At 38.2% G+C, this 17568-nt stretch overlaps 1 protein-coding gene across 1 annotated transcript in view; it reads left to right on the plus strand.

Moving 5' to 3' along the window:
- Positions 1–17568, plus strand: part of TMC1 (transmembrane channel like 1) — a 469408-nt gene that overhangs the window by 380358 nt on the left and 71482 nt on the right. The window contains exon 12 of the mRNA XM_077148434.1: positions 1215–1305. Coding sequence (XP_077004549.1) covers positions 1215–1305 — 91 coding nt within the window. The remainder of the gene's footprint in view (positions 1–1214; positions 1306–17568) is intronic.

Raw genomic sequence — 17568 nt, forward strand, 5'->3', positions numbered from 1 at the left:
TCCTCCATCTAAGAACTGATCTTGGGTTCTGTCTGATGACTGAAGAAACTCTTCACCATCGTGCTTGTATTTTCATGTGCACATACACATGAGAAATGAGGCACTCCTAACATTGGCTAAATCAGTAAGTGTGTGACCATGTGTTTTGGTCACTGTGTATAGTAAACCATGCTTTGTAAGTAAAATTTAAAAATATTCTTAACCTATCCTTTATTTTTAAGGTTTACTTTACGTGTTAATAAAACATTTATTTACAGTCATGTGTTGAAAGGTCTTGTCTGCAAAAACACACATTCCAGGGTCCAGACAGTTGAAAGCAACACTGCATCTGCAAATCACAGTCCAGGTTTGGGTTATTTGTCCTTATCATGACAGAGACTACTCTCCATTACATAGTTGCTACTCTCTATGACCCCTAAGATGTCAAGAGAAGCCTGGGTGACCTCTACTTAAAAAGAACAAAAATAAATTCTCCTGATACATAGAAAACAAACAACAAAAATGACCATACAATAATTGTGGTATATTTAACATGCTCATTTATCCATTTTGATGAATTGATGTTTTTTAACACACATGCATACACTAATATGACTACTGTAAATGTATAAATTTGGGGAATGGTATTAAAGTTTAAATTTGAAGCCCTTCCTGAGTGTAAGAACAAAAGTATTCCTTTCCTTTTCCCCTCTTCTTTCAACCTCATTTGCTTTACAGAGTACGGTTTTTCTGTTTTAAAACAATTTATTTTATGGGATTACATAGTGGGCCAGTAAGTATGTTTGATGTCAGTTTGTCCTAAACTCAGTGCCCTAATTTCAAAACAGAACAAAAATTATAAAGGTAATCCTTGAAAAGGAATGTAAGTATTTTGACTGTCAGAGTTTGAAGTTTACCCCAATTCGAGAAGCTTACACAATTTTATCTGCATTAGAAATGAGAACTAGGACTTTCTACTTTGATATTTAATATAAATTCCTTGCTTTTCAGTGATTAATAAGTGAGACTGAAATATCTTATTCTTCCTGTCCAGAATTTAAAAAACAGTTTAAATGTCTTTTACGAGTTCCTTGGTTACGAAATAAAGCTCAAAGTCTAGAAGGTTCTATAAGAAATAAGGATGCAGACCTAATAAAGCTGAATGTATGCTATCTCTATATTCTATTAATCTCAAACCCACCCCACCTATCCCTTATTTTGTTTTCTTTTCTCAGGGAAGCAAAAAAATTTGTGAGTGAAAATGAAGGGGCTCTTGGGAAAGGAAAAGGAAAACGATGGTTTGCATTTAAGATGATGATGGCCAAGGTAAATATTGTCATTATTCAGTTTGGTTTATGCCATGCATTCTCAATGGAGGCAGTATCAACCCAAAATGTGAAAACTGGCTCTTGAAAAGGTGAAATAAATCTTACTCTTTTCATGTATAAAACACAGTTATGTATAGAGTACATATGTAGTATATACATTGCAATTGTTTGGGGTGGGGGGAGCTTGATTAAGAAAAAAAAAGTTCAAAAAAGTTTCCTTAGGGGGATTAAAATGAAAAAAATGGGGTGAAAACCATTGGTTTATGGCAGAAAACTTGTGTGATTCTTATCACTTCCCAACTTAAAAGATTGTGCCTCTTTCATTTTTATGACCTGAAAATTATGACTTCTGGATTGAGGTTTCTTTCTCTAATGTGTTCAAGCAGCAGGGCCATATAGCTTTCCTCTATCAGGATCATTAACTATAAATTGGGCAAGAAAATAAGGTAAACTAGGAGATATTATAATACAAATGTAGATTTTTGGGAAAGGTAGGAAAAAACTAACATTTATGTAGTTCTTCCTACATCAAGCACTGAACTGAACCCTTTTGTAAAATTATTGTAGTTAATCCTCACAGCCGAGTGGGTACATATGTGTTAGATCTTCTCTTCACAGGTGAAATACATCATCTGTAAGCTAAATGTGTCCCATAGAGATGGATTTGTTTGAGTAAAGTATATATACTTTTTTATTCAAGACCCTTATAGTTCGGGATGTCAAGTGTCTTTCCAGATTTATTTCCCACTTTTCATTTCTATATTCTAGTACCCTTCTTTGTAAATTCCTCAGTCAAATTAAATCTCCTCTGTTTTCCATAGAGAATATTCTATGGCTTAAAGGGTATGCTCAAATAGAAATAAGCCCTTTTGGTCATGATTGTACAAGGTGTGTTGCTTACCTGAGACTTCCATTCTGTGCATCAGGATGGCTGGAGACCTATTTACTCAACCTGTTTTCTTAATACGACTCAAAGTTTTGATGTTTTGGTTTGGTTTGGTTTGATTTTACTTTGAACTTAAAATGTCAACAAAATTGTTTACTTAGGAATTGAACACATATTCTTGAAAGAACAAAATGGATGTCTGCTTAACCCTTAACTTACATGAAAAAACAAATGTGGTCAAATTATAGATCATAAATTTCAAGCCTCTCCCTTCACTAAGGTAATGATGAAATCCTTAGCAGAGACTGTCTAGGGTGGTATAATTTGGTCTTGAATATGGTTTATGACTTGAATCTCATCTTTTGTGTTTTTGCTTGCATGATATCTTCTAACAATCCAGGTGGATTTCTAATCTCTTTTGTGATAATGAAGGTCTAGCAATTGTAGGCTAATATTCCTGCCTGGCAACAATGAGCTGTAGCTGAGTGAGCAGGGTCACCTTTGGATGGGCATGTACTTTCCAGATCCTCGTGCTCCCCACCTGGTCCTTGGGAGCATTTGACTTTGCAGCCCTGCTGGATGGATTCAGAGATACTTTGCTGAATTGAGAGTTCACTTGTTCTCTCCTCTGATTCCAGCATCTCACCATATCTAAATTCCATGAACTGCATTTTTAGCTATTTCTGTTCCTTCTTGTTCAGAAATCCTTTAAAATATGAGAAATGAGATTTATTGTTCATTCTGTCCTGAAATCTTTAAAATACTTCTATGAGATGTCATATAATTTCCTGGGATTGCATACTACAAAACAAATGCTGCCTCCCTATGGAGGGAAGGGCTTTAATTCTGATTTAAGGCAGGAAAATAAGAGCTGCTTTTTTTTTTTTTTTTTTTTTTTGGTGTTTGGACCAAGAATCAATTCTACCACTGAACTACCTAGGTACCCTTTAGATGATGGGGTTTTTAATTTTTTTTTAGTTGTGAAATATAACATATATACAAAAGAGCAATAAATTTCCAAGAACATTTTAACAAGTAGTTATAGAACAGATTTTAAAGTTTAAGAGTGACAGTTCCATGATTTTTCATTTTTTCTTTTAGCCGCTCCAAGACACTGGAAACCAACAGAAATATCAATATAATTATTCAGCAGTTATACTCATTTGTTAAATCTTATCTTCTCTATTATACTTCTCCTTCTCTTTAAATAACATATATACATAAAAGCAATAAATTTCAAAGTATATCACAACAATTAGTTGTAGAACAGATTTCAGAATTTGGTATGGGTTACAATTCCAAAATTTAAGGTTTTTATTTCTCGCTGCTCTAAGGTACTGGAGACTAAAAGAAATATCAGTATAATGATTCAGCACTCATACTCATTCATTAAACCCGACCTTCTCTATATAACTCCATCAATACCTCTGATCTTTCTCCCACTCTTTAGAGATATTTATGCTATGCCCATTCTAACATTTTCATGTTAGAAAGGACTGTCAATAATATAGGATGGGGGGATGGAACTAGTTGATATTCTGGGAGGGCTGGTCCCTCTGCATTTCAGGACTTATATGGTCCAGAGACCCATCTGGAGGTTGTAGGTTTTGGAGAGTTACCCTAGTGCATGGAACCTTTGTAGAATCTTATATAATGCCTTAAGTATTCTTTAGAATTGGCAGAAATGGTTTTGGTTGGGGGTTGGCAAGTTATAAGTAGCAATGTCTAACTGAAATATGTGTAACAGTGACCTCCTTTCAATTCTATTTGAATTCTATTTGAATTCTTCTAGCCATGGATACCTTATTTGTTACACTTCTTTTCCCCCTTTTGATCAGGATGGCATTGTTGATCCTATGGTGCCTAGGAGTTATCTCTCACGCCATTAGGGAGACTTGCATCCTTGGATGTCATGTCCCTTGTAGTGGGAGGGCAATGGTTTCACTTGCAGAAATGGGCTCAGAGAGAGAAAGTCCACGTCTGAGCATATAAAATACAATAAATTAATGTGTCAAATGGATAAAAATTGTATATATGACTGCATCATCAATGTACCCAAGTGACCTAAATGAAGACTGTAACCAGTAAAAATATGCTGTCTTCCTATGCTTAGACTTACTTACCTTCCCTATTAGATTTATCTACCTTCCCTAACATATGAAATTTTCAGTGTGCCACTGTGGCTCAAGAAAGGAAGACAACTTAAATAGCAGCAGAGATCATTAAAGCATCATCATCCTGAACTGCATCAGCAGCAGTATCACATTTATTGCTAAATTGTACATAATCTCAAAATATTTTCCTAATTAGCTTCCAAGTTTCTGGGTAAGGCTTGCCTCTTCTCTTTCTGCACAGCTGGTTACTTAGGCTACTTTCCTCTTACAACAATATTTTTGGTCATGTTTTTGCTTTACTCCTCAGTTTAAGATAAGGCTATACATACATATTTTTGAAATGGCTTTATGCCATTTGTATTACAGACTTAAGAGATTAAACAAGATTTGAAATGAGCTTGGAAATAGAACTTGATCTCCAGGTACCCTATCCCATGTATTGTTAGTCCACCTTTACAGTTTAGACTAAAGTAATGAAAATAAATCCTAAATTCAAAGTGAGAGTTTAATATTGCCATTCCAGAAAATGAAACTGTATTTAATTCTTGGAATAACTCACCAAATAAGTAGCTTTTAAATATGTAATTGTCTAAATGGTAGTTATTACAATCTATTTTTACCAACAATAAAGCAAGCATTAATGACACTCTAAAATGACATCTATTATGCCACATTTTCTTAGAAACTTCCAAAGAAAAACTCTGTTAATAATATCATACCTTGTACTTGCACATATTAAACAAGAGATATAATTGCTTGCTTAATCACATCACTGGGTGTTTGACATTCCATCACCTTACTTTCAAATAGTAGTTTCAATTTTTAAGTTTCCCTAGAGAAACAGAATCAACAGGAAATGTTCATAAATATAAAATGTATGAAAGTGTCTCACATAAAGATGGGAACATAGAGTCCAAAATCCACAGGGCAGGCTGTGAAGCTGATGATTCCAAGGGAAGGTCTGGATGAACTCCACAGGAGAGGCTCGCTGGCCAAAGCAGGAAGAGAGCCTGTCTCTTCTGAATCCTCCTTAAAAGGCTTCCAGTGATTAGATTAAGCATCACTCTCTAAAGAAGACACTCCCTGTGGATGTAGCCAATGTGATCATGATTTAATTCTATGAAATGTCCTCATAGCAGCAGACAGGCCTGCACTTGCCCAACTGGACAAACAGGTACCACAACCTGGCCAAGTTGACACATGAACCTGACCATGACAGTCCACCCCTTGTCGACTTGGCAGCTATACTCATCACCTTAAACCATACCTAACTTCTAAATAGAAAACAATAAAAGATGCATTTTTTTTCCCTAACAATACTCAACTGTCCTGCATATAATCAGAAACACATTAAATATCTCCGGAATAGGGTGCAAATTCTTGGGTAATATTCATTCTTAAACTTGATATCTTACAACTTAAATAGTATAACATAAACAAAACAGCATTACAATCCTCGTTTTTATGACTGATCACATGATCGTAGTTCATATTGATCACTACCTTCTTCCACTACCCATTCCAAGTTGCCTTTATCCTCAGAAAGCACTTCAGCTGGCCGTGGTTTTTTGCCTGGTGGGGTGACCAAACCTTCATTCCTGAAGTATCAGAACCATTTGTAACCCTGCCTGGATTGGGTTGTTGCAGTTTTCCATTGATTTTAATCACAGGGCATGATAGTACTAAAAGATGCCCTAGGGGATCTCCTATATTCCAGGAAAACTCTTCTTTACCTCCATGTGTAGTTGCAGTCCTACTTCCCCCTGATAGTCAGGGTCAGTTACCCCAGCCAGTAATGTAATCCCCTTCTTGACTTGTTGATCCAGGGGTATGAGTAACCCCAAGTGATGAGGTGGCAGTCTTAGATTCCAGTTCAACAAAATCATTGTTATTTCTCCTGATGGAAGCACTCCCCCTTTTGGAACTAAATCCTGTAGACCAGCAGAGCTCAGGGTCGCAAGAACAGGAAGAAAAAATTTTCCTAGTGGATCACTAGGGGTAATAGTGAATGGTGCCACCCCTTGGCTCCTGGACCCATGGATCCTGGCTATGGGAGAAACAGCACCATACAGCAGATGCTGATTCAGAGCATACACAGCTTCCTGGAGAACATTACCCCAGCCCTTCAAGGTATTGCCACCTAGTTGGCACTGTAACTGAGTTTTCAAAATGCCATTCCACTGTTCTATCAATGCAGCTGCTTCTGGATGATGGGGAACATGGTAAGACCAGAGAATTTCATGAGCATGTACCCATTCCTGCACTTCATTTGCTGTGAAGTGTGTTCCCTGATCAGAAGCAATTTTGTATGGAATACCATGATGAAAGATAAAGCATTCTGTAAGCCCACAGGTGGTAGTTTTGGCAGAAGCATTTCATGCAGGGAAAGCAGACCCATATCCAGAGTATGTGTCTATTCCAATTAGAACAAATTGGTGCCCCTTCCATGAAGGAAGTGGTCCAATGTAATCAACCTGCCACCATGAGCTGGCTGGTCACTTCAGGAAATGGTGCCATATCAGGGGCTGAGTGTGGGTCTTTGCTGCTGGCAGATTGGGCATTCAGCAGTGGCTGTAGCCAGGTCAACCTTGGTGAGTAGAAGTCCATGTTGCTGAGCCCACACATAATCTCCGTCCCTACCACTATGACCACTTTGTTCATTTACCCATTGGGCAATGACAGGAGTTGCTGGAGAAAGAGGCCAACTGGTATCCACAGAATGGGTCATCTTATCCACTTGATTATTAAAACCTTCCTCTACTGAAGTCATCCTTTGGTGCACATTCACATGGGACACAAATATGTTCATGTTTTTAGCCCACTCAGAAAGGTCTATCCACATACTTCTTCCCCAGACCTCTTTGTCACCAATTTTCCTATTATGGTCTTTCCAAGTCCCTGACCATCCAGCCAAACCATTAGCAACAGCCCATGAGTCAGTATACAAATGTGTCTCTGGCCATTTCTCCTTCCAAGCAAAATGAACAACCAGGTGCACTGCTCGAAGTTCTGCCCACTGGAAGGATTTCCCCTCTCCACTGTCCTTCAAGGACACCCCAGAAAGGGGTCATAGTGCTATAGCTGTCCACTTTCTTTAAGTGGGTACCTGCATATTGTGCTGAAGCATCTGTAAACCAGGCCCGAGTTTTCTCTTCCTTAGTCAATTCACTGTAAGGAACTCCCCAAGAGGCCATAACTCTGGTCTGGGAAAGAGAAGGTAATGTGGCAGGAATGGAGACCATGGGCATTTGGGCCACTTCCTCATGTAACTTACTTGCACCTTCAGGACCTGCTCTGGCTCTATCTTGTATATGCCATTTCCATTTTATGATGGAGTGCTGCTGCCCAGGCCCAACTTTATGGCTTGGTGGGTCAGACAACACCCAACTCATGGAAGGCAACTTAGGTCTCATGGTAACTTGGTGGCCCAAGGTTAAGCATTCAGTCTCTACTAAGGCCCAGTAGCAGGCCAAATCTGTTTCTCAAAAGGAGTGTAGTTATCTGCAGCAGATGGTAAGGTTTTACTCCAAAATCTAAGGGTCTGCATTGTGATTCTCCTTTAGGGGCCTGCCAAAGGCTCCAAGCAGCATCTCTATTTGCCACTGACACTTCTAGCACCATTGGATCTGCTGGATCACATGGTCCAAATGGCAGAGCAGTTTGTACAGCAGCCTGAACCGGTTGCAGAGCCTCCTCTTGTTCAGTTCCCCACTCAAAATTAGCAACTTTTCTGTTCACTCAATAAATGGGCCAGAGTAGCACACACAAATGAGGAAAATGTTGTCGCCAAAATCCAAAGAGACAAACTAGGCATTGTGCCTCTTGTTTGGTTGTAGGAGGGGCCAGATGCAGCAACTTATCCTTCATGTTAGAAGGATATCTCGACATGCCCCACACCACTGGACACCAAGAAATTTCACTGAGGTGGAAGGCCCCTGTATTTTTGTTGGATTTATCTCCCATCCTCTGACATGCAAATGCCTTACCAGTAAGTCTAAAGTAGTTGTTACCTCTTGCTCACTAGGTCCAGTCAACATGATATCATCAATATAATGGACCAGTGTGTTGTCTTGTGAGAGGGAGAAATGATCAAGGTCACTGTGGACAAGATTATGACATAGGGTGGGAGAGTTGCTACACCCCTGACACAGGACAGTGAAAGTATATTGCTGTCTTTGCCAGCTGAAAGCAAACGGTTTCTGGTGGTCCTTACTAGTAGCTATTGAGAAAAAAGCATTTGCCAGATCAATAGCTGCATACCAGGGAATGATTTGATTTGCTCGAACAATGATACCACATCTGGAACAGCAGGTGCAATTGAAATTACCACTTGGTTGAGCTTAAAATAACCCGCTGTCATCCTCAAAGACCAATCTGTTTTCTGCACAGGCCAAATAGGAGAGTTGAATGGGGATGTGGTGGGAATCACTACTCCTATATCCTTCAAGTCTTTAAGAGTGGCAATAATCTCTGTAATCCCTCCAGGAATCCAGTATTGCTTCTGATTCACTATTTTGCTAGGTAGGGGCAGTTCTAATGGCTTCCACTTGGCTTTTCCCACCATAATAGCACTCATTGCATGAGTTAGAGAGCCAATGTGGGGATTCTGCCAGTTGCTCAGTATGTCTATTCCAATTATGCATTCTGGAACTGGAGAAATGACTACACAATGGGTCCAGTTGGACCCACTGTGAGATGGACCTGAGCTAAAACTCCATCGATCATCTGACCTCTATAAGCCCCCACTCTGACTGGTGGACCAGAGTGACATTTTGGGTCCCCTGGAATTCATTTCACTTCTGCACCAGTGTCTAATAATCCCTGAAATATTTGATGATTTCCTTTTCTCCAGTGCACAGTTACCCTGGTAAAAGGCCATTGGTCTCCTTGGGGAAGGCTTGGAGGAAGATTAACAGTATAAATTTTGGCAGTGTAACAGGGTTCTCTCCCAAAGGGACCTAACCTCCCTTTCATTCAAGGGGCTCTGGGTCTGTAAACTGTCTCAAGTTTGGAAATTGATTTAGGAGCTGTGATTCTGTGTTTTTGTAATTCAGGTTAGACCTCTGTTCACATGACCTAGAACTCTTTTGTTTATATAGCTCTAACAAGAATTTAGTAGTCTGCCGTTCTATTATACTTCTAGGTACCCCATGATTTATTAGCCAATGCCACAAATCTCTGCGAGTCATATAATTTTGACAACTGCTTTGAGTTTGCTGTCTGTTATAATAGCCATATCCACCTTGTCAATGGTGATTAAGTCCTGCCACCTGGCTTCTGCCAACTTGGGATCCGGTCACCCCCGTTGTGTTTAAGGACTCCAGCTTGGTGACAACAGTTCCTACAGTAATATCTGACCTATAGAGAATTGCAACTAGAGAGCTCTTCAGTGATGATGGCACTGGTCTTACAAATTTATTTCTCACTGTTCTGGTAAAAGGTGCATCCTCTGGACATCCTGGGGTATAAGAGCAGGCTTTGTACCTCCTCATGTGTGATACTTTGTATCTCACTTTTAGGGACCTTTTGGGACTTTAGTCTTGTTATAGGTCTGGAAGAAATGAAGGGTCGTGGGTGTGGGTTATGAAAATAATTAGAAATATCTTCCAAGCCATTTGCTTCAGGGCATTCATTTGCAGTTTCATCTGGTGAAACAGGATTTATCATTCTAGGGCTAATCCCTTCAAGTGGAAGTTGGGTGGCCAACTCCTTAAGGCAGGCTGGAGGTGGGGCAGCTATATTCTCAAGACAGACTATTGCTGGGTTATCTAGAGAAGACTCAGCATGACCTAGGGTTTCAACCTCATCACCAACATCATTATCCATCCATATATCACCATCCCACTTTTCAGGGTCCCACTCCTTTCCAATCAATGCTCTCACTTTAACAGCAGACACCATTCAAGATTGAGATTTCAGCTTATTTTGTAAAGTTGCTAGCAATACGATTCTGAGTAGATTTTCAGAGATCTCAAGTCTACGGCTCCAGGAAATAAGATTTTTCTTTGGGACACTCACAGAAGCATCTACATCTGTCAGATGGCACTTAGGTTCTTGTTTGAAGACTTAAGCCCATCCCTTTCACTCATTAATGTAAACGGTGTATCTAACAACAACCAGCCAACATCGCTATACTTACTCTTCCACAAAACTCTGTAAAAGTTCGAAAACATTATCCCCCAGAGCTGGTTTCATACACACAAAGCATTAGAAGAATTGAACGGTGATATTTTGACTGTCTCTTTTGCCTACTCACTCCACGGATTGGGAATGTCAATCCAATTATGGGAATCAGAGTCCTTAGTGCCTTTGAGTGCAGTCAGTTTAGAAAACCATTCATAAAAACCCATTTTTAAGATTCTGTTTCTTGAGAACCACTCTTGGTACCAAGTTGTATTAGTTAGGGTTCTCTAGAGAAACAGAATCAACCTAGGAAATATTCATAAACATAAAATGTATAAAAGTGTCTCATGTGACTGTGGGAATATAGAGTCCAAAATCTGCAGGGCAGGCTGTGAAGCCGACGATTCTGATGGAGGGTCTGGATGAACTCCGCAGGAGAGGTTTTCCGGCCAAAGCAAGAAGAAAGCCTGTCTCTTAAAAGGCTTCCAGTGATTAGATTAAGCATCACTCATTAAAGAAGACGCTCCCCTTGGCTGATTCCAGATGGAATCAGCTGTGGATATAGCCGACGTGATCATGACTTAATTCTATGAAATGTTCTCATAGCAACAGACAGGCCAGCACTTACCCATCCAGACAAACAGGACCACCACTTGGCCAAATTGACACATGAACCTGACCATGACATGTGCTATATTATTTTAATTCCACATTTAAAACTACTGAACTTCATATTCTTTGGCATAGGATCTGTTTTATTATTTAAGGGGAATTTGATAGAAGAAGCATCTTACAGTTGCCAAAGCAGAACTAGCTAACATTTGAAATCATACTTGATCTAAAAACACTTTCAAGAATTTTATAAGCCATTTGTAACTTCCATTATCAGACTTTAGAGGTAGTTAAATTATGATCTCTTTTATTGATGGGACATAACTCATCAAAAAAATGTATATATATATATATGTTACCCCACCTCACTAACTAACTCAGTAACACAACCAGGAGAAATTACCATATTCATTCTATTTCTGATTGTTGGCAAGCCAAATTTTGCTATCTGGGTTTACAATGTCTTTATAATTCAGTTAGGTAACATTTATTACCTATTTTATAGTGATAACGTAAGAGCAGAATTAACAGCAGAGGGCTCCGAGATGCACCAAAGAAAAGTGCACTGTGAAATCGAACTATGTTTTTGTTGAGATGTATACTCACATTCCAACATCCACACCTTGCAGCATGTTCCAGACCACGGTGAGGAGAAAAGTGGGTCCCTCCATGCTCCAGGACAAGTCAGTCTGTCCACATCGTGGCTTTCTGTTCTCAGCTTTCCTCTAACGGCTTCTCATAACCATGCGTGCGAAGGGGGAGACCTTACTTGTAACTTCATCTGCTTCCTTTCAAATCAGCAACTGAAATAGTAATTTTGTTCCTATCGCCGTATCCCCTGTTAAATGGGCAGCTGAACTTCCTCGTGTGACCTATCAGGGTATCCTCAATATCAATGGGAGAGGCATATTCATTCTGCCATTACTACCACATTTACCATAGAAGAGCTTCTCTGGATTCTTGGGGATGCTATAGAATCTTCCATTTATGTTACCTTTATTGCTAATGTTAGCTACATAATTGTACCTGGTGTCCAGAAAATATAAAAAAGGCAGTTAAGATACTAAATAGGAGAGTTGCTTTTTACAAATATTAGCCATTTTTTGAAAACCCAAATCTCTGATTGTGGGAACTAAATGCTATCACAATTCTCAAATTTGTCTGCCCTCTTGCTTTAGAAGTCCATCTGTCAGCTTTGGGAGGTAAGCATTATAGATTGGCTGGGCTACATAAATATTCCTTTTTGTGTATGGGGTGGCTTGTCAATATGCTCTAAAAATAGGCATTGAACAAAGCAGCTATAAAATAGTAATAGAATGGAAACATTTGCTTTCTAACTTTATTTCAAAAGGTTTTAATTAGAGCTGAGCAAAGAAAATTGGTTTTAGGGGTCAGAATTACAGTAAAATCTCCTTAACTGGAATCTAATAATGCTGATATCAAATTATCTTATCTGCCTTATATGAAAAAGGGGCAAACACAAGAAAATCAGAATGTCAATGATTAATTTTAAAGCACAAATTTCTGCTTTTTTTTTTTTTAAGGTTACTACATATTCTGCTAGCTTTCAATCACCTGAGAGTAAGGAAATTCACTTGAACATGATTCCCTGTACTGACTATAAACTATGGTGTGTTAGTTAGGTTCAGTTGTCAACTTGGCCAGGTGAGCATACCTAGTCTTGTTGCTGCAGACATAAACCAGCGATACGTGAACCTCATCTGTTACCAATTACATCTGCAGTCAGCTAGGAGGCGTGTCTGCTGCAATGAGTGATGTTTGACTTAATTGGCTGGTACTTAAATGAGAAATTGCAACATAGCACTGCTAAGCAGCTTGGCATTCCTCATCTCAGCACTAGCAGCTCAGCCCAGGCCTTCGGAGATGGAGAAAGAAGTCACCCCGGGGAAAGTTGTTGGAAACCAAGGGCCTGGAGAGAAGACCAGCAGAGACCATCCTGTGCCTTCCACGTAAGAAAGAACCTCAGTGGAAAGTTAGCTTTCTTTCCTCTGAAGAACCAACAAAATAAATCCCCTTTCATTAAAAGCCAATCCGTCTCTGGTGTGTTGCATTCCGGCAGCTAGCAAACTAGAACATATGGCTATGAACAAATATCTTAATTGTGGGTTTGTCAAGTTTATGGGCATCATTTGGCATCAAAATTGTTCTTTTCTTAATATAAATAAATCAAGTAAAAAATATAAAATAGTCTGTTCTTGTGTTAAATTAATCTCTCCAGGATTCATACCACGTCTATAAAAACAGTTCTTTGAGTTTGTAAGACAAAGTCTTTGTGTTTTACAAAAGAAGCAGTTTGTTTCTTTACCCAGAATTCTGAACATGCAATTAAATTCTAGTATTATTCCTGCTTTAATGTGTTTTTACCTTTGGACATTATAATTTAAATAGCACTGATTTTTTTTCTTCAAATCTTTGACTCTATAAAAGAGAATAATAAAAGCATTCTAGAAGTCTCCTATAACTACCATTACAAACCATGCAGTCCCCACTGGTTGTTCTTAATTGTTTGTTAGGCTATTCCTGCTGGATCCAAGTCCATCTTGCCTGAGGTTGCTTTTCATTTGCATGCTTGCATCTGCCCGAAGGATCTTTTTAGGTAAAGAGGCTATTATAAGAGACAGAGCTGCTTCTAGCTGTCCACTGAGGAATGAAAGCAAACATTTTCAAGTTAGGCCTCTTTCCATAAACGCAATTCTGGTAATCAGATAAAACACTCTACGGTCCTCTTCACAGAGGACTCCAAGTTCATTCTAAAAGCAACTGCCATTAGTTCAACAAGTGAAACAGAGAAATTACAGTTGACCCCATGGTCAACTGTAGGCACAACCTCATTATCACATTATGGTGGCTGTCCAGATGAAAATAATACTTTGAGAATCAAAAGTATTTGATTTGCATTTTCCTTACGCCTGATGGTGGTAAGCATCTTTTCATGTGTTCAGTGGCATATGTTCTTTGGAAAAATCCCGATTTACATCCTTTGCCCATTTGATAATTGTGTTATTTTTCTTTTCGTTGTGTTATTTATATTTATATATTCTGGAAACAATTTCTTTATCAGATATATCATTTGTAAATATTTTCCCTCATTCTGTATGTTATTGTTCCACTTTCTTGACAATGTCTTTTGAAGCACAATTATATTTAATTTTGGTAAAATCTAATGCATCCACTTTTTCTTTTGTCTCTTGTGCTTTGGGTATTATATCTAAGAAATCATTATATAATCCAAGGTCATGAAGATTCATTCCTATGTTTTCTTCTAAAAGTTCGATAGTTTAATTCTTTCATTTAGGTCTGTGGTCCATTTTAGAGTTAATTTTTGTATATAGTGTGAGATAAAGTGTCCAATTTTTTTTCTTTCTTTTTAATGTGGTTATCCAGTTATCCTGGAATCATTTGTTGAAAAGACTATTCTTTATATTCTTTTACCACTGAATGGCTTTAGCACCCTTATTGAAAATCAGTTGATCACAATTGTAAGGGTTTATTTCCATACTCTCAATTCTATTCTGTTGATCTATATGTCTATCCTTATGCCAGGATATACTGTCTTGGCTTTGTTGTAAGCTCTGAAATCAGAAGTGTGAGTCTGAAGCCCTGGGAGCTCTTGGAGAAACTGAGACCTTAACCAAGAGTTAGTGCCATGAGGGTTCTTGATTCAGTCCTAGGAAAGAATTCAAGGATGAGTCAGTGTATACAACCAAATAGTTTAATGATCTTGCTGCTGGAGAACCCTGGAAATAATTGGCTGGATGCTGGAGAGCTGTAGGAATTCTCAGAGAAGTCGAGACCCGGTGCTGTGAAGGTTCTTGACTCACCTGCAGGGAACTCAGCTGCAGGAAAAGCGCTCAAGGACTAGCCAGTGTGTACAGATCAAAACTTTAATGTGTAGCAAAGACACACACTTGAAGATGAGTGGGGCATTCTCCATAGGTGGAGAAACAGTCTGAGGCTGGGATCCTTGCAGTGTAAGGACTTGCAGGGGCCCTTTCCCCTCTGGCCGTGGTATTAAGAGATTGATGAGCTGCACTTTTCATTGGTTCTTTTCAGGTGCTGAACTGAGTGAGGGCTAGGTGTATAGAGGCTGGATGTGGGGGGGCTGGGGGTGCACACCAAAAGGAATTTTTTTGTTACGGGGTTTAAGGTCACTCTTTTCCTCCTTCCCTATCTAACCTGCCTCAAGTCCTCCAACTTTATTCTTCTTTTTCAACTGTTTTGACTACTCTGGGTCCTTTACATTTTCATGTGAATTTAATAATTAACGTTGTCAATTTCTGCAAAATGTTAGCTGAGATTTTGAGGGATTTTGTTGATAAATTTGGGAAGTTTTGCCATTTTACCATTATTAAGTCTTTCAAACAATGAATATTGGATACTTTTCCACTTCTTTAAGTCTTCTTTAATTTATTTGAACAGTGATTTGTAGTTTCCAGAATACAAAGTTGACACTTATTTTGTTGAATTTATTCTTAAGTGCTTTCTTTGTGATGCTATTGTGAATGGAATGTTTGCTTAATTTCATTTTTGAATTTTTAGTGTTATAGTTATTAGCTGCTGTGTAGAGATACAATTGAATTTTCTGCATTAATCTTGTATCTTGCAACTTTGCTGATCTTATTTGCTTGTTCTACGGGTATTTTTTTATGGGAATTCCTTACAAGTTATATATGCAAGACCATAACATCTGCCAATAAGGATAGTTTTACTTCTTCCTTTTGAATGTGTATACCTTTCATTTCCCTTTCTTGCATAATTGTCCTGGCAAGAACTTCCAGTCCAGTATTTAATAGAAGTGGCAAGAGTGGATACCTTTTCCTGTTCCTGGTCTTAGGGGAAAGCATTCTGTCTTCCATTATGGAGTATGATGTTTGCTGTGGGTTCTTCATTGATGCTGTTCATGAAGTTGAAGAAGTTCCCTTTTATTCCTAGTTTCAGGAATGTTTTTATTATGAAGGGGTTTCGGGTCTTTTTTCAAATGCTTTTTCTGCTTCTAATTAAAAGATAATACGATTTATATATATATATTTTCTATTCATATGGTATGCTGCATTAATTGATATTTGGATGTTAAAATAACCTTGCATTCCTGGATATATCTCACTTGAATGTGGTGTATAATCCTTTCTGTATGTTGCTAGTCTTGGTTTGCTAGCAGTTTATTGAGGATTTTTCATATATTCATAAGAGATATTGGTCTGGAATTTTCTTTTCTTGTGATTTTTTTTTTTTTTGCCAGTTTTGGAATTAAGGTTTAGTTACTTTTTTTTTTTTTTTGCAAGCTAACATTTCCTCTTTAGTTTAGGTTTAGTTTAGTTACTTTCAATGTAAATTGTATTAGGTATAAATTACTCTGGAGAAACACAAAAACCACAATTGTGTAACCCCATGAATTTTCCTAAAGTAAATATTCCTTGGTATCCAGCACCCTGATCAAGAAAGAGAACGTGATCAGAATTCCAGAAGCTCCCTATATACCCTTACAGTCAGTACTCTTCTCCCAAAAGGGAAAATCTGACTGCCAGCACCATAGATTAGCTTTGTCTGTTTTTACAGTTTAAATAAATGGAATTATACAGTATTTCCATTTTTATGTCTGGATTCTTTAATGCATTATTAGGTTTATGAGAAACATCCATGTTGTTGCAGGTAGTTGTAGTTCACTTTTATTGATGTGTTATATTCCGCCGTATGAAAATACCATCCTTTATTTATCCATTCTGTTGTGGATAGACATTTGAATTGTTTCTAGTTTTGGGTAATCTATTGAACTTCGTACCTGTCTTATACTGTTATTTATAAGGCTCCATGTGCCTACCCAGGCTCGAACATTATCCCAGAGTAATTTGCACATATGTAAAGTCATCTGTCCCTTTCCCACTCTTCCTTTTGGGCTTCTTGACCATGGATGACTCAAAACAGAAAAATGGAAGAAGGAATTATTGTAAAACTAATTTATGATTCCTTTTCTTCCCTTCCCTATGACGTCATGTCTTTCCATTTAGCTGACTGCTCTGCCTTGACCAGAATGAAAAGTATTCTATATCACAGCACTTACCAAACTTGTACTGAAATTACCAAACGCTACTGAAATTATAGTCTACTGTAATATACCAGAAACCTGAGGCAGGAACTATGTCCTATTTACTTTTTATTAATACCGTCACTCAGTGAATATTAATTAGGCACACACTTATGTGCCAATCACTTTATTAGGTGCTAACTAGCCACCTATAAGCAGTCCCTGTTCACCAATGGTCTAGTAGAATAAATATATCTTTGTATTCTCAATAGCCAGCTTATTGCTATTATGCTAAAAGGTCAATAGACATACTTTGAATTAAATGGATAAGAAGAGTACAACAAGATAAATGAAACTTACTGTTTCCTTTTTTGGTGGAAAGCAATATTTAGTGCCAGAGTGATATTTCCAAGCCCATTACCTTGTGATGTTTTGGGGTGGGTGGGGTAATAAATATCTTGACAAACCAAAGTTCAGGTTTTA

Source organism: Tamandua tetradactyla, chromosome 2 (assembly GCF_023851605.1).
Source record: "Tamandua tetradactyla isolate mTamTet1 chromosome 2, mTamTet1.pri, whole genome shotgun sequence".
Taxonomy (NCBI): Eukaryota; Metazoa; Chordata; class Mammalia; order Pilosa; family Myrmecophagidae; genus Tamandua; species Tamandua tetradactyla.